The sequence below is a fragment of the Salmo trutta genome, chromosome 39, assembly GCF_901001165.1.
Source record: "Salmo trutta chromosome 39, fSalTru1.1, whole genome shotgun sequence".
Lineage (NCBI taxonomy): Eukaryota > Metazoa > Chordata > Actinopteri > Salmoniformes > Salmonidae > Salmo > Salmo trutta.
Window position 1 is genome coordinate 7528112 of NC_042995.1, and position 27736 is coordinate 7555847.

General features: G+C 44.2%; 2 protein-coding genes across 4 annotated transcripts; both read left to right on the top strand.

Annotated features, from left to right (window-relative positions):
• The first annotated feature begins 3661 nt into the window (after positions 1 to 3661).
• LOC115179440 (uncharacterized protein KIAA1211-like) lies at positions 3662 to 14269 on the top strand. Of its 3 annotated transcripts, none has more exons than XM_029740969.1 (11): positions 3662 to 3829; positions 7977 to 8054; positions 8267 to 8423; positions 8560 to 8695; positions 8793 to 8954; positions 9219 to 9287; positions 9418 to 9612; positions 9754 to 11122; positions 11407 to 11451; positions 12906 to 13525; positions 13675 to 14269. In XM_029740969.1, exons 2-11 carry the CDS (start codon positions 8006 to 8008, stop codon positions 13825 to 13827), a joined length of 2955 nt encoding a protein of 984 aa, XP_029596829.1. In that variant the 5' UTR covers positions 3662 to 3829; positions 7977 to 8005; the 3' UTR covers positions 13828 to 14269. The 3 variants fall into 3 exon arrangements, 2 of the variants coding, with proteins under 2 accessions (XP_029596829.1, XP_029596830.1); XM_029740970.1 differs by lacking the exon at positions 3662 to 3829 and adding an exon at positions 5140 to 5312; XR_003872894.1 differs by lacking the exon at positions 13675 to 14269 and having other exon boundaries at positions 11309 to 11451; positions 12906 to 13005.
• Positions 14270 to 16543: 2274 nt separating this feature from the next.
• Positions 16544 to 27666, top strand: LOC115179136 (protein unc-50 homolog). The gene is made up of 6 exons (XM_029740419.1): positions 16544 to 16673; positions 23990 to 24258; positions 25820 to 25940; positions 26149 to 26288; positions 26373 to 26480; positions 27255 to 27666. The coding sequence occupies exons 2-6, from the start codon at positions 23994 to 23996 to the stop codon at positions 27389 to 27391; spliced, it is 771 nt and encodes a 256-aa protein (XP_029596279.1). The 5' UTR covers positions 16544 to 16673; positions 23990 to 23993; the 3' UTR covers positions 27392 to 27666.
• The last annotated feature ends 70 nt before the right edge of the window (positions 27667 to 27736 follow it).

Here is a 27736-nt window from a genome sequence, read left to right on the forward strand (position 1 = left end):
CAGTCACTGATGCTCACTCAATTAGCCCGTCAGCAATTTTGAGTTATGATTGGTAAATTAGTTGAGCCATCTAAACTTATAGTAATCATGGTCAAATGACCGACTGGGGGCCCCCATTGATATTGTTATTCACTCTCACTCACATATCATATTAAAAACTGAAATTATTTCTCCAACCTATGGCACAATTCATAGAATTGCAGGAAATTAGCTGCAAATTTTTCTCTGCCCCATTGCATAATGAGTAGAAGTGCATGAAATTAGCCTAGTGGTTAGAGCGTTGGGCCAGTAACCGAAAGGTTGCTGGATCGAATCCCCTAGCTGACAAGGTAAAAATCTGTCGTTCTGCCCCTGAACAAGGCAGTTAACCCACTGTTCCCCAGTAGGCCTTCATTGTAAATAAGAATTTGTTCTTAACTGACTTGCCTAGTTAAATAAAGGTTAAATTCATTTTTTAAATAAAATATACAATTTCTAAATCTTCTCTCAGCCCAATGGCAAAATGTTTATAATTGCCTCAAACTTGATTTAAAACTGCAACATTTTCTCTACGCCCCATGGCAAAATGTGTAGAACTGCAGGAAATGAACTAAACCATAAATGTTTTCTCTCTGCTGCCACTAAAATGTTTTGCTCGCAAGGGCCCCCAAAGTGCTATGGCCGGCTCTGACTGCATATGTTCGGTATGCAGACCTGCTAGCTACATGATGAGTTCAGTCTTTTCCCGGCCCACCCCCCAATCAAAGTTGCCCATCCCTACTCTAACTCAACAGAAGGAAGTTACAGTAGGTTGTAAGTGCTATGACCGATCACCATGTTTACTGTATGACTAGACAGAAACATGATAATCCTGCAATAAACTAAACCGATAGGACAGGCACAGTACACCCAACATGAGAAACAGCAGTTACAATCATTAGGAAAGATAATGGCACAGGGGTTTGTGAAACACAAGCGACAATCTATTTGAATATACAGTGTCTACGGCATGAACAGACAATCTCACATCACACATGAATCAACAACAACAAAAAGAAGCTTGCACTGTTTCTATCCAGCATTATTTTATGACATTGTGTAATATTATGGTTCATTGGGCGTGGAAAGATGTGCTTCTGAGAGATGAAATAAGACCAATAATAAGACTAATAACCAGGAAAGATGTGAGAACAAGGTCACCTTCATCCTTAAAATAGGAAAGCCCTGAAGAGGGAAGGAGAACAGAGAGAGAGACAGAGAGAGAGAGAGCAGTAAAGACACAGTGGAGGGTGTTCTGTAGAACTTAGTATTGGGGTGTGTGTGTGTGTGTGTGTGTGTGTGTGTGTGTGTGTGTGTGTGTGTGTGTGTGTGTGTGTGTGTGTGTGTGTGTGTGTGTAGTTTCATGGTGTGACTAGCAGTGTGCCAGGTGTATCATAACACTCCTGTTCTGTCTCAGAAGTAGATTGGGTAGGCTGAATGTCTGCGTCCTGCCCAAGGTAATGACTATCCAAAGGTTGCTGCCAGGTTGCTGCCAGGTTGCTGCCAGGCTGCTGCCAGGTTGCTGCCAGGCTGCTGCCTGACTACAGGATGCAGGAGAGCAGAGTTTCTAGTCCCCCCAAGTTTTCTGAGCATTTAAAAAATGTTTATTTCATTTTATTGTTCATTTGGAAATCTGTTACAAAACATTCCTATGCATGCTAGAGATACACAGTGTATGTGATCCTATAGACATGTAAACAAGGGTTGAAATGATTATTTTTAGTCAAATATTAGATATGTTTGGGTTTCTTGCGGATAATCTGCAGTCTACAAATGAATTGTAATTATGTTCTGGCCTCCTGACCATCCGCTCAAGAAACAGTCGTCCCGAGGCCGAATCTGGTTGATGATGTCTGTTTTAGTGGGTCTCTAGAATGGCAGAAATCATCTACATAGAAATAGAAAGAGTAGAATGGATATCAATGGGATTTTTTTCCACTACAAGACCATGGTACTGGCCTACCGAGCAGTAAGAGGAACTGCCCCTCCCTACCGTCAGGCTATGCTCAAACCCTACACCCCAACCTAAGCACTCCGTTCTGCCACCTCTGATCTCTTGGCCCTCCCACCCCTACAGGAGGGCAGCTCCCGCTCAGCCCAGTCCAAGCTCTTCTCTGTCCTGGCACAGCAATGGTGGAACCAGCTTCCCCATGAAGCCAGGGCAGCAGAGTCCCTGCCCATCTTCTGAAAACATCTAAAACTACACCTCTTCAAGGAGTATCTTAAATAATCCCACCCCATCGTGAACTAACACTCCACTTTACTTTTTCCCTCTTACTAGCTCTGACTTTGCTGATAGCTACTTTATTGAGGAAAAATGTACTCGCCACGGCTGTGATATCTGGTTGTCTCAACTAGCTATCTTAAGATGAATGCACTAACTGGAAGTCGCTCTGGATAAGAGCATCTGCTAAATGGATATCATAAGGTGAATGCACCAATTTGTAAGTCGCTCTGGATAAGAGCGTCTGCTAAATGACGCAAATGTAAATGTAAATGTAAATTATTAAAATGTAACATGTAAAAATGACAGTGGTGTTCCCATTATAGTGGATCAACAGAAGTTGCCACTAATTGTTCCAACTATGTGAAGAACACTGAGAAATGCACTGAACTCTGACAGATGAATGTGAAAAGCTTTGAAATGGGAAGATACTGTACCTTGCAATACCTTCATTTGGAATTCACCCCATATTCTTCATAAATATGAAAGAAAGAAGTGGGTCTCAGTAAGGATAGTTAATCGAACAGATGCTAGCTAGTCTCTCCCTTGCCACACCACTCATCTGGAAACCATGACAACGAGGTTAATGTTTACACAAGCCTTCTTTGTTGGGGAGCAACACTCAAGACATTAGACATTTCTAACTCTGGTAGCCAATGTGTTCTGGGCTGAGGTCTGCAGGTTCCTCCTTTGCCTGTACAGGCAACATAAGGCCACACTTAGAGATATTATTATTATGTTTGTATTTTACAATGATTTTCAGAAGGCCTGTCCTGAAGGTACACTTTGTCCAGGGAGGGAGGGAGTGGAGGTAGCGGTGTCATAAAGGGTAGCTGTCTGACTCCTAACCGTTGATTTGGTGGGTGGGACTGCCTGAGCTGCTTTTGTAAGGACCGGGGCTAATGTTTCACTCAGGTAACAGTGTACTTGAATTGGAGTAGTCAGAATAATGTTAGATAACACACAGAGCACAGGATTAAACAGTAAAGTACACAGAGGGGTGAAAACATCACTGTTTGTAGGGTCTTGTCTTTCAAGCCTATAGAAACCTGGTAAGCCCAGGAGGCTATAAGGTAGACCCAATGCCTACAACGGGTCACTAATTACAACTTATCAGAAAAGTTACTCATTCACTCTAATTATTAACTCTTTATGAACACATACTGAGATACGTAACTGCATGCAGACATTTAAATACTTTTGAATGGGAGTAGTTAGGAAATGTCTTTAAGTTTAGACATTTGCTGAAGACCCTAAAAGGTATAGGGGGATAAATGATGCAGGACAACATAACACATTTGTTCTCTGTACACAGCTCATTTAAGACAGCTTTCTCACTCCTGTCACTGATCCTATGAACACTACCCTTGCAGCGCCACTCTCTCTCTCTCTCCACTCCCTCTCTCCCTTTCTGTCCTATCACCTCTCTCCTATCACCTCTCCTTCTCTCGTTCCCTTCATTTGCAGATGGCGGTGGAGTAAGGTGGCTGAGGACTAGTATGCGTGGAAGGACACATCCTCCCCTTGGAGAGAAAGAGAAAACAGAGAAAGAGAGAGAGGAAGAAGCAGCTGTTCTCCAGTAACAGGGTAAGACAAATCCACCCGGCTGAACTTGACTCTTACTGTAAATGAACTAGAAATCACCTACAAACAGTTGTATCTGTTGATAAAAAGGATCATTGACATTTGCAACATGTGATCTTCCATGCTGTTGTACAGTATTTCAACTGTTTCTTGTTCCATAACCTTTGAACTTTGAACTACAGTGTGTTGAGCACGAGTTCTGCATTCCTAAATGGGATTAACTGATAAGAATCAAATGGTGTCTGACGACCTAAACAATAACAAGCGTTATGATCTCGGGAGGTTTTTTCCAGGTAAAAGAGGACGTGCTATGGTTTTGAAAACTCCAGATTCCATGTGATTACTCCACTGCCAAAACAGAAGCCTACAGAGAGGCTTCAACCTGTTTCTGTAAAAACCCACCATGCACTCATCCTGCAAGAAGGAGGATTGCCAATACAGTGTTTGTCTTTCCTAAGTTATCCTTCATTGTCATCTAATAAAACTGCCTTTGGTAAACAACACTGCTCTGTATATAAAGCATCATGCTGGTTGTGAACAGGATCAGAGTAATCGCTGATCATTCACTGGACAATCAGATTTCATAATGGCTGTTTGGTTAAAATACCTTTATTAAAGGGAGAGCACAAAACCATAGAGTTCTGGTTCATATTTCTTTAGTCCAGTACCCAGAGATACTAGATTATAGGGGGTAGCTCTCTACCTTAGTCCCTCCATTATCAACAGGTAATATTCCATGTGTTCACTGCACTGCTGTGGTGTGTGGAGACTTGCTGAAAGGGTCAGGTCCCCTGGGCTTGTGTTGTTTGGCTCACTGAGGAGTCCCTTGGCTCTCATTGTGCAGTGCTGTTACGTAGGACTTATCAGTCACACTTCCTTTTTAGAGGCTTTTTCCAGGGAGGGACCATGTAGGTTACCTGGTTTCTGTTTACTTACATGGTAAGTAAGCAGCAGTGGGGGCTGCTGAGGGGAGGACGGCTCATAATAATGGCTGGAATGGAGCAAATGGAATGGTATCAAACACATAGAAACCATGTGTTTGGTGTATTTGATACCGTTGCACCCATTCCCCTCCAGCCATTACCACAATCTCGTCCTCCCCAGGTAAGGTGCCACCAGCCTCCTGTGGTAAGCAGGTCATACGATGTTAAGATCTTCTATACTTTGAACATTTTAAATTATTTACATAACTATGTATTTCTTTGTTTATTGTTCTTTAGACATTCAGGTGTATTTCACAGCCATTTCCAGTTAATAATTCACTCATTGCTTACAGCTGAAACCTATTTCTATTCAAATGGCCCGATTCATTTACACTCCGGAAGCATTTAATCAGATTGTTTTATTGTATGCGTGGCGCTGTAAAAAGTAGATGGCTTCCTCTTATCTATACAGTAGCTCAGCTGTGGGGTTCCGTTACAGCCTTGGGGGGAACCAAGCTGACGTCACTACAGGCACTCGAGCACCTGAGGTGTCGCAGCCGCAGGTGTGTGTGTGTGAGGTCTAAAAGGTTACACAAGTTCATCATCTCATTAAACAGTAATACACAGGCTTATCCTCGCCAGATCCACAGAGACAGAGCCATGGATAGCCAGCCATCATATACAGTCTCTTGGCTTGATTTAGAATCGCAATAGACACCATGTTGACACTAAAAGTTACACCTGAGACATTGACACTTCTGGTTACAATGCAAATTAGAATGTTTTAATCATGGAACATTTGGTGCCAACAAGGAGGATAGTTAGCTGAACTCTATAGCTCTTAAAGGCTCTTCTACCACAGAGTGCATACGTAGTATACAGATGCCGTATCTTAATTTGAGCCAGTTAAAACAGCCTGAACATAATCCTGCAGCAACAGGAAATGTGAATTGTTATGTGGATTATAATTAATGGACATGTTTTGTAGGGGTTTTGTAGGGGTTGATACATTTATCATTAGGGCAAATCGAGACTGACATTTTAAAGTGGAAATTAAATTAAGATATGGCATCTGTACTGTGCTGTTTGTAGCCAGCTGGATCAGGACTGGCCAGCCAGCTTCAGTAATATCCTGTAGCTGCAGGATAGGATTTCACCAGAGACAGTATTCCCTATTGTTGGGCTTGTTCTCTGCAGTTATCCATTCTGCTGGGCACCAGGGTTCAAGGCCTGGTTGCTGAGTGTGGTTCAGTAGTTGGGTTGCTCAGTGAGCTGCACAGACCTTTAGTCTTCTACTCTGCAGGGAGATTATGTTCCAGTTGACAGCTAGATGGAGAGCAGGATTACTGTATTAGACTGGGTTTCTGTATTAGAAAGGGTTGTTGTATTAGACAGGGTTGCTGTATTAGACAGGGTTGCTGTATTAGACTGGGTTGCTGTATTAGACAGGGTTGCTGTATTAGACTGGGTTGTTGTATTAGACAGGGTTTCTATATTAGAATTGGTTGCTGTATTAGACTGGGTTGCTGTATTAGACTGGGTTGCTGTATTAGACAGGGTTGCTGTATTAGACAGGGTTGTTGTATTAGACAGGGTTGCTGTATTAGACTGGGTTGCTGTATTAGACTGGGTTGCTGTATTAGACTGGGTTGCTGTATTAGACAGGGTTGCTGTATTAGACATGGTTGTTGTATTAGACAGGGTTGCTGTATTAGACAGGGTTTCTGTATTAGAAAGGGTTGCTGTATTAGACAGGGTTTCTGTATTAGAAAGGGTTGCTGTATTAGACTGGGTTGCTGTATTAGACAGGGTTGCTGTATTAGACATGGTTGTTGTATTAGACAGGGTTGCTGTATTAGACTGGGTTGCTGTATTAGACAGGGTTGCTGTAATCGACAGGGTTGCTGTATTAGACAGGGTTGCTGTATTAGACAGGGTTGCTGTATTAGACAGGGTTGTTGTATTAGACTGGGTTGCTGTATTAGACTGGGTTGCTGTATTAGACAGGGTTGTTGTATTAGACTGGGTTGCTGTATTAGACTAGGTTGCTGTATTAGACAGGGTTGCTGTATTAGACTGGGCTGCTGTATTAGACAGGGTTGCTGTATTAGACTGGGTTGCTGTGTTAGACTGGGTTGCTGTATTAGACAGGGTTGTTGTATTAGACAGGGTTGCTGTATTAGACAGGGTTGTTGTATTAGACTGGGTTGCTGTATTAGACTGGGTTGCTGTATTAGACTGGGTTGCTGTATTGGGAAAGGGGAACTCAGGTCGTCTTTACTTTGTCTCCTTGTTATTTAATGTCACGTCACGTCATCAGTGGACTGCTAGGCAACTCCTATTCAGGTCCAGGCACAGAGTCAACACAGGAGCTGAACGCCTCGTCTGGTCCGCTTGTTCACATCAAACGCTCCATAATATCTGCTGAAAGAGAAAAACTGTTGAAACTAATTGGAACTGCTGAACTGGCAAACTTGACTTGAGAAAATGTTACATCAAATGAAAAGCGCTGATTTGTTAACTATAAATAGCTAGAACAATGACAATAGCAAAGCTAATATCTAACGCCTGATAAAAAGTAGACCATTTATCAGGTTTGTTAGGTTTCATAAACGTTGCCTTTGTTTAGAGGTGTTATCAGCTCGTTCAAGGAAAAGAGTGTGAAACTATTTATTATCAATGAAGGGTCTTTGTCTCTGGAAAGACAAAGTAATTTACTGGTATGTCGGCTGGATAATCAAATGTGCTATTATTAAATATTAAATAAATAAATACATGTTATTCAAATACGACAACTCCAAAATCTGTTGACAGACAATGTATTTAATGGTTTTTAGTATTTTTGACAGTAGTGCAGGAAATGTAGAGGGAGACAGCTAGTAAGAGCATAGACAGAGAGTGGCTGAGACAGGGCTCGAACCCACATCGCCAGAGGGGCATAGACAGAGGGTGGCTGAGACAGGACTCCAACCCACATCGCCAAGGGGGTATAGAGAGGTATATTTGGCAGTGTGTGTACAGTACCAATACTCAGGCAGTAAGTCTAAGGCCAGTCCTGAAAGCACACTTTGTCCAGGGAGGGAGTGGTGTGATAGAGGTGAGCTGTAACCTGCAGTCTACTGGCTCCTGAATGCCACTGGAATAGCCATTGTTCAAACACAACCCTCTGGCGTTGCTAAATACGATGTTGTTGAATGGTTTTTGTCTTGCCCTGTCTCTCTTCCTAGGTAAGAGCAGCTAACTCCAGTCTCCTGTCATGGATACTAACGCTGGGGAAGTGGAGGACTCAGGAGAAGAGCTTACAGGTAGAACACCTGTCTTCTTTCTTTTTAAATGATTGACATGCCTACACCAATGTAAACAGACATACGTAGCTAGCAAATCATTCATTCCCAGCACACCATTCATACACAGTACATTATGCAATGCAAACAGGAATGAACTTCACAGCAAAAAGTCTCATGTCTGACTCAGCAAACAAACCAAATGTAGGACAGTAACTTTCTGGTGGTTTCAGGGAGGAAGAAGTCTCGGTTCAAGCTGCTGAAGAGTCGTCTGTTTGGCCGTCTGAAGAGGAAGGAGACTGAAGGACTGATGAAGCAGAGCCAGTCCGCCAGTGATGTCACTGCTGATGTCGTAGCTCCGGGGGACGACGACTCAGAGGATGACTGTTTGTAAGCGTCTGACCTCTTTCACTCACTGGAAATAGTAGCATATCAAGTTGATCAAGTTATCATGTTTAAGTAGCATGTCCACTGGGAAATACTGTATGTATGTAGTAAACATATTTTTGACCTGTGTCACTTACAGGGGCGGTCCAAATACACTGGGGTCCAGAGCTCTGTCACATGACAGCATCTTCCTGGCTGACCAATCACAGAGCTCCTCTGAGCCGACGAGGGTTCTGTCTCAGGAGAACGTACACGGCAGGATACGAGAACTGCAGGTGAATCCGTAGGTGGGAGGGTCATTATAGTCTAATCTACTGTTGTGATTGGTCCCGGAGTGTGCTCATCACACATGCACTGTTTCTGATTGGGCAGCTGAAACTGCAGCGGCAGAACATGTGTCTGGGCCCTCCCCCCTTGCTGATCCCTGGAAAGAGAATAGAAGATTCCGGAGCCACCTCTGAGGATGATGGTTTACCCCAGATCCCGCCAGAGATCTTGTTCCATGACAGAACAGCACAGGGGCCTTCCTACAAGGTGAATGGGGCTGATCACATATACTGCACACACATAGATACAATTGATCTAACTTGTATTTATCCAGGATAGTCTCATTGAGATAACATCTATTTTTAGAGAACAAACCTTGCTGTAGTCAGTAGAGTCTGTTGGTACATTTGCAAACAAAACACAATGTAATCATCACCATTATCATTATCATTATCATCATCATTCTTCATTACTCTTCCACCACCTTGTGTGACTGACTGATTGACACCTTTCCCTCCATTCCATCCCCAGTTCCCTGACACTCACAGGCACCATAGCTCTCTGAGTTTAGCAGGGACAGGAAGTGAGGAGGAGGAGCAGGTGATGCAACTTCCTGTCTGCATTACACCACATCCCACATTCACATACTGATCATCCTAACAACATTCACCGAAAACATGTTTGTTGGGTCCATTTCAGTTGTTAATGTGCTTTTCTACGTTCTCCTCAGTGCCTCTCCCAGCCCTCCTCCCGTTCTCTATCCCCGAACCCTGCTTCCCCCTGTGATCCAGAGCCCTCCCCTGCAGTGGACTTCACCAGCCCAGCCCAGTACACTCCTAGCCTGGACAGCTCTGCTGCCCGTCACCGCATGTCTGTCAAACCCAGGAACCAGAGGGCCAGCGCCAAGGGAAGGAAAGGTCCCCTGGTAAGCTCTCACTGTATAGTGTAACATCAAAACACCACATAGTGGGTACTGGGCAGCATTTCAATCTCTAATATCTTGATTACAGTGTAAATATAAGACCATGGTTTAACGGGCTGTTTATCTTGTCTGTGTCATTACTAGAGAGCAAGCCGACTTGGCTCAGAGAGCCTGAGTGACCTGGACCCAGACCAGCCCCTGTCTGAGAGGGAGGAAGAGCAGGATGGAACGGAGGACGAGGACAGAGAGGAAGAGGAGGAGAGGGAGCGACCGTTCTCTTCATCTCCAAAAGACTCTGAGGAGAAGCCCTGGCAGTCAGTACCCCCTGGTGGTCAGAAAGATGTATTACAGAGACAAGAGTCCTCTGAGACAGAGGGACAGGCTATGACCTCTCCTCTACCAGAACCCATGACCAAGACCTCCATCCTGAAGACCCCGAGCCTGCCCACTCCCCCTTCAGCAGCAGTGGAGGAGCCACAGAAGCCCCCGGAACCTATCCGGGTCAAACGCCCAAGAACTCTCATCCAGGATAATTCAGACCAGGGAAGTGGGCCTGGGTCTACATCTGAAAAGACCCTCTCCAGGCCTTTCAGCCCTGTCTATGGATCAGATAATGTCACTTCCACTACAAATCAACTGCCCTCAAAAGAGAAGCCAGAAGAGAATATGACAGCCACCTCTAACAGGGGAGACAGGTTGAGCAGAAACACACAGGGTGTGAGCCTAGCAGACACCAGCAGCTCTACACACCACTCTGCTCTACCTACCCCTGCCCCTCGCGTTATAAGACAAACACAGAGACCTGCTTCTGAGAGAGAGTCTGTCAGCGAGACTACAGCAGTCCCACTGTCGGGTGTTAATGAAGAAACCTCCAAATTGGACCTGGTGCAGAGGACGACAGGGCCACCTACTGGCCATGAAGACACACTGCCGAGAGCAAACCGTTTCTCCACCTCCTCCTCGAGACAGCTTTCCAAGAGCGCCACTGGCAGTGCCCACACAGGGACGAGAAACAAGGAGACGAATGCAGAAGGAAAAGGAGGGGAGGGTTTGGTGGCCAAGAACCCTCATCAGGAGTCTGTCAGAAGGCAAGAGGTAAAACCAGAGCAGGCCACATTTAAAGACCTGAAGGAAAACCAACCACAACCCTCGCCTCAGGAGAGAAAAGTACAAACAGAGGTAGAAGTAGTGGAGGAGACAGGACTGAAGGGAGGAGAGAAAAGGGATGCGAGCGAGGGAAATGAGGAGAAGGAGCAGGAGAGGAAGAGTGCTTTCGGAGTGAAGCTGCGCACCACTTCTCAGTCTCTGAAGTATCGCTTGGAAAGGGACCAAGAATTCAGGGTTAAGTGTCATATTGTCTCAACAACTGCAGAACCAGTCAAAGGCGAAATTGGCACAAGTTCAAAGGTCAGGGGTGACTTGGCAAATAAGGCTTTGAGGAAGGGCCCGTCACAAGTGTCTGACTGCACCCCGTCATACACCCCTGACAGAAACAGAATCAACGAGAACCAAGGTACGTATGTTCTCTGGAACATCGTCGATAGTTTAGCGGCAATGTTGAGCCTCGCGTTCAACGCTCTGAGTTGTTGCGGAAATTGACCCACTATGCTGTTTACTTTCTGAATCTACGTCATATCGCTGCGTCTATATTGAATAACTATTAACTTGGACTATGCACTAACTAACTTTGCACTAACAGGTGTTCCAGCTCACACGGTTGCAGCTATGTCAGTCTACTGAGGGACTTGTTTCAATAGCATGTACTCACCTGTAGGGACTGTCTTGGTTCTATCCTAGATGATGATGATACTGACCTGGAAGTAGATGCCTTTTTAGACCCAGGTAACATATATCTACTGAACCACTGAACACTTCTCTAATAATCATACAATAGTAGTTACAGTATAATGAGCACTTCTGAATCAGAGTGGGCAATTTCCCCTCCAATCAAAACTGGATCCAGATCTGTATAATAATACGTGCCCTTTGTAATTATTGGGACAGTGAAGCATTTTTTTCTTCCTTTGGCTCTATACTCCAAAAGTTTGGATTTGAAATGATTCAATGATTATGAGGTCAAAGTGCAGACTTTCAGCTTTAATTTCAGGGTATTTTCATCTATTACAGGTGAACAATTTAGAAATTACAGCACTTTTTGTTCATAGTCCTCCCATTTTGGGACAAATTCACTTATATGTTTATTAAAGTAGTAAAACGTTTAGTATTTGGTCCCATATTCCTAGCATTCAATGACTACATACATTTTGTGACTCTACAAATTTGCTGGATGCATACATTTGCTGTTTATTTTGGTTGTGTTTCAGATTATTTTGTGCCCAATGGAATTGAATGGTAAATAATGTATTGTGTCATTCTTGAGCCACTTTATTGTAAATAAGAATAGAATATGTTTCTAAACACTTCTTCATGAATGTGGATGCTACCATGACTATGGATAATCCTGAATTAATCGTGAATAAGTAAGAAAGTTACAGATGCACACATATCATACCCCCAAGACATGCTAACCTCTCACCATAAATATTTTTGGTGGTATGATATTTGTGCATCTGTAACTTATTCACTCATCATTATTGACGATTCATTCAGCATTATCCATAGTCATGGTAGCATCCACATTCATGAAGGAGTGTTTAGAAACATATTCTATTCTTATTTACAATAAAAGTGACTCCAAAATGACACAATTCATTATTTACCATTCATTTCTATTGGGCACAAAATAATCTGAAACACAACCAAAACAAACAGAAAATGTACAAATGTGTAGTCACAAGCTTGATGTAGTCATTGTGTGCTATGAATATGGGACCAAATACTTAACTTTTTACTACTTTAATACACATAAGTGAATTTGTCCCAATACTTTTGCTCACCTAAAATGGGGGAATATGTACAAAAACTGCTGTAATCTCTAAACGGTTCACCCAATATGGATGAAAATACCCTCAAATTAAAGCTCGCAGTCTGTACTTTAACCTCATAGTCATTGTTTGATTTCAAATCCAAACTTTTGGAGTATAGTGCCAAAAGAAGAAAACATGCTTCACTGTCCAAATAATTACAGGGGGCACTGTTTGTAATAAGATGTTTCTCTGTTTCACCTAAATCATAATATTGCCAATATCGACCAAACCAAATGAACCACAGAATAAATTAAGATGATCTGATTAAATAATGGATTCACAACTCCAGTCGTCAAACACCACAGTATCTTTTAAATACTTTAAATAAAGTTTGATTTGATTTCAATAATGTCACCCATTGTTCCTCAGACAAAGGCCCATCCTCCAGACCTGCTCTGGGGCTCCCAAGAGGGGCTGAGACCCCTGGGTCTAATGGGTCAGCTGGATCGGAGCCTGTCTGGATGTCCATGGCCCGGGAAAAGACCAGGAGTCTCCAACAGCATCTCAGTCCAGAGACAGAGCCTGGGACAGGGGGGACAGGGGGGACAACAACGCCCCAGTACACCCCATCACCACGGCCAGCTCCAACCCCAGCCCCACAGCCTAGATTACAACCAACAGCTCAGCCATCAACACAACCTCCATCACAATCACAGCCAAGCACAAAAACAGCCTCGCAAAAACAAACATCACCCGCAGTGGTACAACCACCATCTCCACCAATACCAAGCGGTAGACCAATCCTACGGGGAATGCAACTGACAGCTAAACTCAAAACATTGCCGTCAGATCAGCCTAACACACAAACAGCATCACAACCGACACCACAAGGAACAGCTCAACAGCTGACACAACCGTCCTCCCAACCTCACATGCCAACCAGACCAACTCTACGAGGAGCGTCTGAGAGATCCTCCACGTCTCTGAAAAGAGCGGAGAAGATGCCTGTGGAGAAATGGACAGAAAGAGGGCTCCCGACTGGGACTATGGTAAATATTTGACTGTGACCCCATCAGGGTCAGACGTTTTTCCTGATCAGTTCACGTGGTGAGGAAAAACAACTGACTCAATCAGAGTAAGTCTTCATGTAATGTGGTCACTTCAGTTAGTAATATGTCATCTCTGTATTTTATCTTAGGAGGAATCTAGCAATGGTCAAACTGAGATTCACATCGCAAAGCCTGAGATAGCTTCTTCATCGTCATCATCATTGTCACACCGGGGTCAGCCAACCTGGATGGAACTTGCCAAGAGGAAATCTCTGGCCTGGAGTGACAAGACTATGGACTAAGAGAAATGCACGTGGGTGTCTGTGTGTGTGTGTGTGTGTGTGTGTGTGTGTGTGTGTGTGTGTGTGTGTGTGTGTGTGTGTGTGTAGGTAAAGGGGTTCCTAAAGAGAGTAAGAAGAAGACTGAAATAAAATAATGATTTGTTGCTGACTGTATTATTTGAACCTACTGGATTCAGAGTATGAGTTTAAAACCCCTTTCCCATTACTGTGCCTTACTCCTCTAACCATTACATTTGAAAAAATACGTATATTTCACGTTGGCCAGACTGATGCTAAGCTACTGTATATAACAACACTAAACCAAGAGGTCTGGACTTTTATGACACAAGAGGGCATACTCTTGTTAGTTGCTGGTTCAAACTCCGCTTCAGTTTTTTCACTGCTTTTGACATATCACTCCCTGCTAGATCCCTGTTGTCTGGAATAAATATACTGTAAATTATATTCTGACTAGTTTGAATTGTGTGGGCTCAATCAACCATCAATAAGCTATTATCAACCACAATGGGGCTGCCTCATCAATGGGGCCACTGTGGAAATGGTCAATAACTTCAAATTCCTTGGCGTACACATCTCAGAGAATCTGAAATGGTCTAACCACATGAACACCATAGTGAAGAAGGCACGACAGAGATTCTTCAACTTCAGAAGTTCTGAAGAAATCCGGCCTGTCCCCGAGGGCCCTCACTGTGTTCTACAGAAGCACCATCGAGAGCATACTGTCGGGCTGCATCACAGCCTGGTATGGCAACTCCACCGCCGCGGACCGCAAGACTCTTCATAGGTTGATACGTGCAGCCGAATGCACCATTGGGTGCACACTGTATGCTCTACAGAGCACCTAAATTAAGCAAAATAAGAAACTTCCTCTCCCTGTCAACTGCGTTTATTTTCAGCAAAATTAACGTGTAAATATTTGTATGAACATAACAAGATTCAACAACTGAGACATAAACTGAACAAGTTCTACAGACGTGACTAACAGAAATGGAATAATGTGTCCCTGAACAAAGTGGGGGTCAAAATCAAAAGTAACAGTCAGTATCTGGTGTGGCCACCAGCTGCATTAAGTACTGCAGTGCATCTCCTCCTCATGGACTGCACCAGATTTGCCCGTTCTTGCTGTGAGATGTTACCCCACTGTTCCACCAAGGCACCTGCAAGTTCCCGGACATTTCTGGGGGGAATGGCCCTCACCCTCCAATCCAACAGGTCCAATCCAACAGGAAGTCATGCACAGAACGAGCAGTATGGCTGGTGGCATTTTCATGCCAGAGGGTCATGTCAGTATGAGCCTGCAGGAAGGGTACCACATGAGGGAGGAGGATGTCTTCCCTGTAAAGTACAGCGTTGAGATTGCCTGCAATGACAACAAGCTCAGTCTGATGATGCTGTGACGCACCGCCCCAGACCATGATGGACCCTCCAAATCGATCCCGCTCCAGAGTACAGGCCTCGGTGTAACGTTCATTCCTTTGACGCTAAACGTGAATCCGACCATCACCCCTGGTGAAACAAAACCGCGACTCATCAGTGAAGAGCACTTTTTGCCAGTCCTGTCTGGTCCAGCGATGGTGGGTTTGTGCCCATAGTCCAGCCTCTCTTAGCCTATTGCGGACAGTCTGAGCACTGATGGAGGGATTGTGCAGTCCTGGTGTAACTCGGGCAGTTGTTGTTGCCATCCTGTACCTGTCCCGCAGGTGTGATGTTCGGATGTACCGATCCTGTGCAGGTGTTGTTACATGTGGTCTGCCACTGCGAGGACGATCAGCTGCCCGTCCTGTCTCCCTGTAGCGCTGTCTTAGGCGTTTCACAGTACGGACATTGCAATTTATTGCCCTGGCCACATCTGCAGTCCTCATGACTCCTTGAAGCATGCCTAAGCACGTTCACGCAGATGAGCAGGGACCCTGGCCATCTTTCTTTTGGTGTTTTTCAGAGTCAGTAGAAAGGCCTCTTTAGTATCCTACGTTTTCATAACTGTGACCTTAATTGCCTACCGTCTGTAAGGTGTTAGTGTCTTAACGACCGTTCCACAGGTGCATGTTCATTAATTGTTTATGGTTCATCGAACAAGCATGGGAAACAGTGTTAAAACCCTTTACAATGAAGATCTGTGAAGTTATTGGATTTTTACGAATTATCTTTGAAAGACAGGGTCCTGAAAAAGGGACGTTTCTTTTTTTGCTGAGTTTACAAGAACAGGTGTAGCAGAAATGCCAAGAAGATCATCAGGGACCCCAGCCACCCAAGCATGCCCTGTTCTCCCTGCTTCAATCACTCAGAAGTGGGCAGTACAGGAGAATCATGGCAAAAACTGAAAGACTGGCCAATAGTTTCTACCCTCAGACCACCAGACTGCTGAATAGACACCCACTAGTCAGCTACCTGCACCCCGCTCCCCCCTCCCCCCTGCTACTCCACCTATGGACATTCGCCCCGCCCCCCGTTACTCCGCCCATTGACATTTCCTGCATGTTGGAGCTTGAAGCTGAAGATTTTCACTCACACCTGCAACCCTGTACATGTGACTAATAAACACTCAATCACCTATGCTATACTGCTTTCACACGCATATTAATTATACTGTCCGTTTCATTTAAAAACACATGCAAAAATCCATATCCATACTTTTATTTTGGCTATGTCAGAGGGGAGTGGTGATGTTATGATAGATTGTACTACAACAAAGCTTGTTTAATTTCTTTCTGACTACAATTCCCAAGATGCATCGTCGAAGCGCCTCTTGGTCACTTACCGGAAGTTTCTACGTGTTCAGTTGTCAGGAAGAGCTATTTTTTTACTGAGGAAAAGGAACTTTCTTCTCAAAATAGGAGGTTCAGTAGGTACGTTTATCCAACATTCTTATCTCAATCTGCAACTAAACCATACATTCAGTTGTAGTCTTGGCTAACGTGCTACTAAGGCCAGCCAATTCCATCAAAGGGTCTATGCTACGGACCTAACGTCAACTAGCCATAGCTAGCTACTTTGTTTAGTCTAACGTTTGTCTTTTGACACAAATTACTTTAGTTTAAATAATATTGTTGGCAGGGAAAACCACAGTTTGCCAGCTGACGTTCGTTTTCAAGAGCCATCTAGCTAGCTACTGCTAGTCTGTTAGCCTGGCATGTCAACAAAGATCTGAGCACAGTATATCACACTATCTGTCGTGACTTCTGGAGAGTCTGTGTTACAGACATATCAGATAGCTAGTAAGATGTCTAAACTAAACTACCGCAGACAGACTGGCAGGATGGACAAGGTCATTTAGGAAACAATCAATGTGACTGTTGCAATGACTTAATGTAATTTCATGGTAAAAGTCAATCTTGTGCAGGTTCTTGGATGTTGACATAAGTTGAGAGTACTGTGTGTGACGACCCTCCCACTCTGTCTGCCGTATTCTCTCTTGTTCTTGTTTCTTTATTAGGAGGCCGGTGGGCGGAGTTGGAAGGGTCGTCAGATAAATGGGAAACACCTGGGCTCGGGTGTTTCCCAGGATAAATGGACCTCTTCCACAGTCATTGAGGAGACTCTCTCCCCACAGACACCTTGTTGATTTTGGTTGTGTAGTTTTGTGGTTTTTTTTGGGTTATTTGCTTTGGCACCTTTCAACACTCTGCCTTATTACATTCAAGTATGCAACACACTCACTTACACTACTGATTACTGATTACACATGCCATTGTTACCTACTTAGTTGCTTTATTTAATAAATATATATTTTTGTTACCCTTTGTCTCCACGTTGTCTCCCTTTTGTTACGAACTCTGAGCCGGTTCGTAACAAGTGGGGGCTCATCCGGGATTTTGAACGGATTGTGTTTGGGAGAAAACGTGGAGGTATGTTAAATTCCGTAGGTACTTTGTTTGTATATTTTGTTAGTTTGAGTTTGGTGCTCAGTACTGGTTGCCTTTGTTGGTTTTGTTTGTGTGCTGTGTTGGAGGTGAGTACAATCAGCTGTGTACCTCGGTGGGAGATTTGGATAGGGTAGTGAAACTTACTACCTGGAGCTATAGCCTTTTTCCCCTGATAGGTTTAGCGACATGTTTCATTTTGGAATATGTTGGGCATTCTTAATGTTTGTTATTTTTGTGTGGTGTCTGTGGACTGAGCAGTTGTCTCGGGTGCACATCCGTGGCTTGGTGGAATCTACCAGCGTGCTGGGGGGTTACTTCCTCGCCAGCGGGCTACAGTGCATAATTACCCACCGCAAATCTGCATGAAGACTAGGGTTGAGTTATTGTAGGTTTTGGGGAAGCTCCATATCTCATCTCTTTTCTGTGGTGCCAGTGTGATTGTTAGTTCTCTTGTTGTGGTTTGGGGTGCTCAGAGGGGTTGAGTGAGAATTTTTTTTTTCTCTCTCTCTGACTATGGCGTCTAATGTAGACGAGTTCATTCGCTTTCCATCAGAGGAACTGTTAGACTTATGTACTAAAGAACAGCTGTTGAAGGTTGCTGAACACTACAAAATTGAAATTAGTGATAAACGTCTAAAAAATTCTATTAGGTTAATATTGAAGGCCAATCTGATGGAGTGGTATTCTTGACGTTACCACTGGGGCAGCCTCTGCTGAGGACTCGCCGTCTCCCCGATATGTCACAATTACCGCTCCATCGGTTAGTTCTAGTAATCTTCTTTTTGAACAGCAGAAAGAGCTGCTTCTGTTACAGCAAGAGCACGATCGTGTAAAATATGAAAAGGAATTGGCTGCTAATCAGTTAAAATATGAAAAGGAATTGGAATTTAAACAGGATATGGAGCGTGCAGATCGTGTAAAATATGAAAAGGAATTGGCTGCTGATCAGTTAAAATATGAAAAGGAATTGGAATTTAAACAGGATATGGAGCGTGCAGATCGTGTAAAATATGAAAAGGAATTGGCTGCTGATCAGTTAAAATATGAAAAGGAATTGGAATTTAAACAGGATATGGAGCGCGCTGATCGGTTGAAAAATGAAAAGGAATTGGAATTTAAACAGGATATCGAGCGTGCTAAAATCAAGCTGCAACAAGAGCGACTAGAGTTGGTTAGGGAAGGAAAGCTCTCAGGAGAGAGTTTGCTCTGGGAAGGTGACGCAGATTTACTTAGGAATCGTTCCTCTGTTGGTCATGCCTCGGACACATTTGACATTGTTGGGAATTTATGGTTGTTGCCTCAGTTTAATGAAAGGGATCCTGAGACATTCTTTTCATTGTTTGAGCGTGTTGCTAACGCTAGAAGTTGGCCTGATTCTGATCGCGCTTTAATGTTGCAGTGTGTGCTGACTGGTAAAGCGCAGCAAGCATATTCAGCTCTTAGTGTAGCCGACAGTGTCAGTTATGATAAGGTTAAAACGGCGGTGTTACAGATTTACGAATTGGTTCCTGAGGCTTACCGCCAACGATTTAGAACTTTAAAAAGGGATGATAAACAAACTCATGTTGAGTTTGTGCGACAATTATCTTCACAGTTTAATCGCTGGTGTTCCGCTTCTGCAGTTATGACTTTCCAAGGGCTGTGTGAGCTGATTATGTTAGAGCAATTTAAGGACACAGTCCCTGATCGTATAGCCACGTACATTAACGAACGGAAAGTTAAAACTGTCGCTGAAGCTGCGGTTTTGGCAGACGAATATGTTTTGACTCACAAAACTATTTTTGTAGAGCCCCGTATTCGGAGTGAGTGGAGACGTTCGGAGAGATTTGGACCTCGCTCACCGAGATACACTGGTTCACGGGCAGAGTTTTATTCAACTAGGGTTGAGCCTGACTCCTATGGTAAAACTGACTTTGGTCAAGAGTGTCACTACTGTCTAGGCTCAGGACATTGGAAAAACGAATGTCCGGTTCGTAGGTCTAGGGATAGGTTCAGTACAGGTACTTTTGTTAAATCTAAGCCTACGGCGCTAGCTGCGCCTGTTTCACATCAGTTCACTTCTGACACATTGTCTCATGCCCAGGGGCAGGTGAAAGTCCATATTGATCCAGACTATTTACCTTTCATTACGGAGGGTTTTGTGTCTCTGTTAGGAAGTAAGAACCTAGTGCCAGTGAAGATCCTAAGAGACACAGGTGCCTCTGAATCATTTGTGTTGGAATCTCTGTTACCCTTCTCTGTTGAGACTGATTCAGGGAATAGCGTGCTAATTAGGGGAATAGGTTTGAACACTCTGTCAGTTCCATTGCATAGACTAATGTTGGATTGTGGACTGGTGAAAGGTGAGGTTGTTGTGGGGGTGCGTCCTTCATTGCCTATTGAGGGTATTGACGTTATCCTTGGGAATAACTTGGCTGGTGAGCGTGTGTGGCCTGTTGTGTCTCCATCTCCAGTGGTTTCCACTACACCGTCAATTGTAGGGATTCCTGATGAGAGTGCGCAGAGTTTCCCAGAGGTGTTCTCAGCGTGTGCAGTGACGCGTTCTATGATCCATGGCGACCTAGTTACTGCGTCGGTAAATGAGAATACCCCAAAAACATCTCTCACTGTTTTCCCCGTTATCCCGTTACCTGTACCCCGCTCCGATCTAATCGATGCGCAACGAACTGACCCCACATTAGAGAAGTTGCGTGACCAAATTGTGCCTGTGGAACAGTTGGGAGATGTCGCACATGGATATTTTCTCCTAGAGGATGTCCTGATGAGAAAGTGGATGTCTCATGGTAGTTGTTTTCTGGGGGAGGCGATTAGTCAGGTTGTTGTACCAGTTAAGCTTCGTGAGTTGGTTTTGACCACTTCTCACAATGACGTTGCTGGACATATGGGCGTGAGGAAAACCTACAATCGCATATTAAGACATTTCTTTTGGCCTGGGTTGAAGAGAGATGTTTCTGATTTTATCAAAACTTGTCACACCTGTCAATTAACTGGTAAACCTAATCAAGCTATTAAGCCGGTACCACTGTTTCCTATTCCGGTACTCAGCCAACCTTTTGAGTACCTGATTATTGATTGTGTTGGTCCTCTGCCTCGTTCTAAAAAAGGTAGTAATTATTTGTTGACTGTGATGTGTCAGACCACTAGGTTTCCTGCTGCCTATCCTCTCCGGTCTATCACGACTAAGTCTGTGTTAAAAGCTTTGACTCAGTTTTTCTCACTGTTTGGAATCCCTAAGGTCATTCAGAGTGATCAAGGATCAAATTTCACCTCTAATCTCTTTGGTCAGGTTCTCCAACAGCTCCATATTAAACACAATTTGTCTAGCGCCTATCATGCACAAAGTCAAGGAGCACTGGAACGTTTCCATCAAACACTTAAGTCTTTGCTGAGAGCTTATTGTACTGAGATGGATAAGGATTGGGAGGAGGGGTTGCCTTGGTTACTGTTAGCCGCTAGGGAGGTTTCACAGGAGAGCACAGGTTTCAGTCCAAATGACCTTGTGTTTGGACATAGGGTGCGTGGACTTTTATCTGTTCTCCAGGATGATTGGAAGGCTCCCGAGCCTCCTCAGTCCTTGTTATCGTATGTGTGTGATTTCCGGCGACGCTTGTATGCCGCTGGTGAAATGGCGAAAGAAAAGCTATCATCTTCACAGGAAAGGATGAAGGGCATATTTGATCGTCGAACTGAGCCTCGTCACTTTAGTCCAGGTGACCAGGTTCTTGCTCTGCTGCCAATTATTGGTTCTCCTTTTCAAGCCAAGTTTCAAGGTCCATATACAGTGGTGCGCCAGTACACTGAGCAGAATTATCTAGTTGCCACTCCAGAACGGAGAAAAGCACACCAACTGTGCCATGTAAATTTGTTAAAACCCTATTATGCACGTTCAACGGAGACTGAACAGTGGGAGTCTAAAGAGGACGGTAAACCTGTTCTTTTGGCTGATACCGTTACATCCTTTGGTTCTTCTCATGCTAGGTCTGTGCATGATGAGGAAGATGTTCCTGGTCCCGACGATTGCATATTGCAAGGTAGATTGAAAAATTCAGAGACACTGGATATTTTGGACAACCTTCTTACTCATCTACCTGTTGATGAGCGAAAAGAGATGGTTGATCTGATTCGGAAATTTCCAGAGTTGTTTTCTGATATACCAACACGTACAAACTTGATAGAGCATGATATTGACATTGGAGATGCTGACCCTATTCGTCAGCGGTTCTATAGAGTTTCTGCAGAGAAACTGCGTTGTCTGGATGCTGAGGTCAGGTACATGCTGGAGAGTAAGATAGCAGAGCCTTCTTTCTCCAGTTGGGCTTCTCCCTGTATATTGGTCAGTAAACCGGATGGAACAAACAGATTTTGTACGGACTACCGTAAGGTAAGTGCTGTCACTAAGCCAGATTCATTTCCTCTTCCTCGAATGGAGGACTGCGTAGATAAAGTCGGAGCAGCTAAGTTTGTGAGCAAATTTGACCTGTTAAAGGGCTATTGGCAGGTGCCCCTAACGAGTAGGGCACGTGAAATCTCTGCCTTTATTACACCCTCTGGTCTGTACTCGTATTCGGTTATGAGTTTTGGCCTGCGTAATGCACCTGCCACTTTTCAGCGACTTATGAACAGGGTTGTTGCAGGGCTGGCCGGGTGCGCTGTTTATCTGGACGATGTAGTGATATATGCAGATACCTGGGAGGAACATCTGTCTCGTATTCAAGCCTTGTTTGAGCGGCTGGCTGCAGGTCACCTCACGATCAATTTGGCTAAATGTGAGTTTGCTCAGGCAACTGTTACATACCTTGGAAAGGTGGTTGGGCAGGGTGAAGTGCGTCCGGTTCGGGCTAAAGTGGTAGCTATTGATGCTTTTCCACCACCAACTACAAAAAAGGAACTTATGCGTTTCTTGGGAATGATTGGTTACTACCGTGGATTTTGTAGGAACTTTTCTACTGTGGTCGCTCCCTTGACAGAATTGTTGAAAGCTAAGGCTGTTTACGTATTGTCTTCTCATTGTCAACAGGCTTTTGAAGATGCAAAGAGGTTGCTTACCTCAACTCCGGTGCTGGCTGCTCCTCGTGTGGATTTGTCATTTACCTTGCAGGTGGATGCTAGTCATGTGGGGGCAGGTGCAGTTTTGCTGCAAGCAGATGTGTCTGGGGTTGAGAGGCCTGTTAGTTTCTTTTCCAAAAAATTTAACCGTTATCAGTTGAACTACTCGGTCATTGAAAAAGAAGCGCTAGCACTCATTTGGGCGCTACAACACTTTGAAGTGTATGTTGGGTCGGGGGTAGTACCTATTGTGGTCTACACCGACCATAACCCTCTCACCTTTTTCAGGTCCATGATGTGTCCCAATCAGAGGATAATGAGATGGTGTTTATTTTTACAATCCTTCCATCTCGATGTGAGGCATATCCGGGGAACTGATAACGTGATTGCTGATGCGCTCTCTCGTGCGCCCTGTTCCTGAATATTTATGTGACTGACCGTTGTTTGGTGTTGTCGTGTTCTGTCGTTCCTGTCTGTTCCCTCCTGGTCTCGTTTTCTTCTTTCCTCTTAAAAGTTGCTTCCTGTACACAAAGGTTGCTGAGGTCTGGGGAGAAGGAGGTTGGCTGGGGCAAGTGGAAGGTGAACATGTAACCTCTCGTAAATTTGGAGCGCAGAGGCCTGTGTCAATTTGGGACGCAGAGGCCTGTGTAAATTTGGGACGCAGAGGCTGGTACGTTGTTCCGGGGCCCTTGTTGGTCCCCGGTTTTATGGGGGGGGGGTGTGACGACCCTCCCACTCTGTCTGCCGTATTCTCTCTTGTTCTTGTTTCTTTATTAGGAGGCCGGTGGGCGGAGTTGGAAGGGTCGTCAGATAAATGGGAAACACCTGGGCTCGGGTGTTTCCCAGGATAAATGGACCTCTTCCACAGTCATTGAGGAGACTCTCTCCCCACAGACACCTTGTTGATTTTGGTTGTGTAGTTTTGTGGTTTTTTTGGGGTTATTTGCTTTGGCACCTTTCAACACTCTGCCTTATTACATTCAAGTATGCAACACACTCACTTACACTACTGATTACTGATTACACATGCCATTGTTACCTACTTAGTTGCTTTATTTAATAAATATATATTTTTGTTACCCTTTGTCTCCACGTTGTCTCCCTTTTGTTACGAACTCTGAGCCGGTTCGTAACATGTGTCACCAGGTGAGGCCTATGCAGGGAGAAAGGGAAGACTGCACCTCCACTGTAAATCAAATTCTGTTTATCTATGGCTCTGATTTGGTCATCGTGATGCTTTCTGTGTTTCCCAGCACTATGTTGCCGACCACCTCGCCGCAGAACGGAAGCCTGAGCGCCCGCGATGCGGCACGCCACACAGCGGGCGCCAAGCGCTACAAATACCTGAGGAGGCTGCTGCACTTCAAAGCCATGGACTTTGAGTTTGCTGTGTGGCAGATGCTCTACCTGTTCACCTCCCCACAGAGAGTCTATCGTAACTTCCATTACAGGAAGCAGACCAAGGACCAGTGGGCCAGAGACGACCCTGCCTTCCTGGTGTTACTCAGCATCTGGCTCTGTGGTCAGTATCTTGGGTGTTTTTCACAGCAGTCGATCTATAACAATCACCTGCCCTTTCTGAACAAGTGTGCTTTCTAAAAACAAGGAGTGGGAACTGTGTAGCAATAGTTTGACTACTAGAATAACTTTTTTCAATTTAGAGAAAGTATAAATATGCACAACCAACAAAAAGCAAAGCACCTTTAAAGCATCATATTAAAGCTTTGATTAGAAATGAAGCAGCAACAGAAATCATTAACCAACTCAAAATAGGATGCAATAAGGCTATCTGTATCGGATGTAACCAGCAATCAAACAGGAACGAATGTATCATTTGGAGTATTAATGCCTGGTTATGGGACCCTCTTTCCATTGACTTGGTCTCATCTCACATGTGATTAAAACAGATCAGAGACATAGAGTCTGACAAATGACTGAAAGAAATTGATAGTAAGACGATTGTGGGAGCCGTTTTTGTTAGACTTATACAGTAAAATAAATGAGACACAGAGCTCCAGTCAGTTTTACAACAGGTAACTAGCAACATGCTGGTGCTAAATATCACAACCGAAAAGCATCATTTTTGGGACAAATCACTCGCTCAATGCTAAACCTCGTTTAGATCTATTATTGAATAATGTGGCTATTGAGCAAGCTGAGGAGACTAAACTGCTGGGTGTCACCCTAGATAGCAAGCTGTCATGGTCAAAACATATAGACTCAATGGTTGCTTAAATGGGAAGAGGTTTGTCCGTGATAGGGCATTGCTCAGCCTTTTTGACATCTGTTGTCCAGACAGTTCCTACAGGCCCTAGTTTTGCCGCACCTGGACTACTGCCCAGTTGTGTGGTCAAAGGAGGACATGGGTAAAATTGCAGTTGGTCCAGAACAAAGCAGCACGTATCTCACTTAATGTACATGGAGGGAAAGTGTCAGTAACATGCATGTCAGTCTCTCCTTTCTCAAAGTTGAGGAGAGATTGACTGCATCACTATTGGTCTTTGTGTGAGATATTGATGTGATGAAGGTACCAAACTGTCTGTTCAAGCAGTTGGTACACAGTTCAGACACTAACCGGTACAACACAAGACATTCAACCAGAGGTCTCTTCATAGTCCCCAGGTCCAGATCAGAGGCTGGGAAACAGTATTAAATAGAGCCATGACTACATGGAACTCTGCCACCACAGGTAACTCAAGCTAGAAATAAAACCAGTTTAAAAAAACAGATCATAGCACACCTTACTGCACAAAGGGGACTGTGAAGAGAGACAGCTATTTGATATTGTATTGTAATTTGCACTGTACTACTATATATTAGACCAATATATTGTATGTACTGATATGTAGGCTATGTGTGATGTTGTAAATGTATGTATTTCAGTCCTTTACTAATAATGTTCTGTACTATGCATTATGTCATGTTTCATGTGGACCCCAGGAATGGTGATGGGGTCCACATAGCAGATGGTTTTCCAGCAGCTAATGGGGATCCTAATAAATAACAAATATTACAAATTACAATATCATCTTTATGCTTTTATCCTGTGGCTGTGACACCTGTCTCTCGTCCTCTGTGTGTAGTGTCCACAGTGGGCTTTGGGCTGGTGCTGGACATGGGCTTTGTGGAGACTCTGAAGCTGTTGCTGTGGGTGGTGTTCATAGACTGCATCGGCGTGGGCCTGCTCATCTCCACACTCATGTGGTGAGTAGAGATTTACAGAAAGAGCTAGATGGACGTAAGGTGAATGGAATGGCTGGAAGCTTGAGGCCAGATGGAGCATCATATTGTGTGTATGTCTATCTGGTCCCTTCAGATACAGTCTAGAGGTTTGCCTTCGGGCTGTGCAAATGTTTAAATGCTGGTCCTTCCCCCTGCTCTAAAGGCCCTTTCCTGTCTGCTGTATCCCCAGGTTCATCACCAATAAGTACCTGCTGAAGCCGCCCAGTAAGGACTATGATGTAGAGTGGGGCTACGCATTCGATGTGCATCTCAATGCCTTCTACCCCCTGCTTGTCATCCTGCACTTCCTACAGCTCTTCTTTATAAACCGTGAGTGCAGACATGTTATTACACATTTCTAACATGTTAAGGTGTTATTTGTTGTAACGCTGTCTGATCTCTGCTGTGTTTCAGATATCGTAGTGATAAACTCAGACTGGTTCCTGGGGTACTTGGTAGGGAACAGTCTGTGGCTGACAGCCATCGGCTACTATCTATACATTACATTCCTGGGATACAACGGTGAGGCCCCTTTAAGTTATCAAAGATTTTTTTAATAACTTAACCAAGATAGACCACAGCCTGTCGTTTCCAATGGGAACAAATGAGTCATAGTGGGCTGAACATGCAAGGAGGTGGGTAGAACCAAGCACGAGCCAGCGAGATCCTATTGGCCCGTTCTAGCATGCATCTGCATATTTCCGTTAGAGAACACCTTCTCTGTTGAGTGCCCATGTGCTATAACTCAATTCGCCTTTGCACTCCTTCTAAACAATGTGATGTTTTACAACTTTGGCAAAGTCTACAAGACTTAGTCCACTCTGTTCATAACAGATTCTAGTTTTGGGAACAGAAAACTGTATTGAGATCAAATATTTCAAAACGTGCAGAATGCCAGTCATCCTTCCTCTGCTGGCCACTGAGCTTCCTTTTACATTTCATTTAGCAGACGCTATTATCCACAGCGATTACAGGGGCAATCAGGGTTAAGTGCCTTGCTCAAGGGCATAGACAGATTTCCCCCACCTAATCGGCTCAGGGATTCAAACCAGGACCCTTTCGGTTACTGGCCCAATGCTCTTAACCACTAGGCTATCTGCCGCTTCCTCTCACTGCCATATTTGGTAGTGAGTGGAAACGACAAGCGGATGCTTCACATTTTATATATTTGTTCCGTGGTTTTATTCACCCTTAAAGGGATAGTTCACTGGGGGTGAAACCATCAGACCCTCTAACAATGGTTAGGTCTACCAACTGTATATTTACTCCAGTTCCTCTCTCGCTGTCCCTCCTCAGCATTGCCCCAACTGCAGAACACAGTGGTTCTGCTCTACCCCTTCGCCCTGCTAGTTCTCCTCTACATCCTCTCTCTCTCCCTGGGATGGAACTTCACCAAGGGCCTCTGCTGGTTCTACAAGTACCGCGTCCAGTAGACACTCTGGAGTCAGGACAAGAGCCCACAGACAGGTGGCTCTGAGGACTCATGGACAATGCTTTCATTCTGGAATGTGATTGGATGGGGTGATGCAGTTTTGTATACTTTGTAAATAATACTTTGGTTTTTTTTTTTAAATATGACACACTGAAAATCTTGTTTATTGAAGAGAAATAGAAGTAAAGAAAAGTGGTGAATTTGTATTTCAATTGGACTAAGGGGTGTTTCTGAGTGTACATTCCTGAGCACTTTCAATAAAGAGGTTTTACTTCATCCCCTTCTTCATTAACAGGAAAGAAATACAATCTAAAACAAGTAATTGATGAGTTGCTCCTGACCTCAT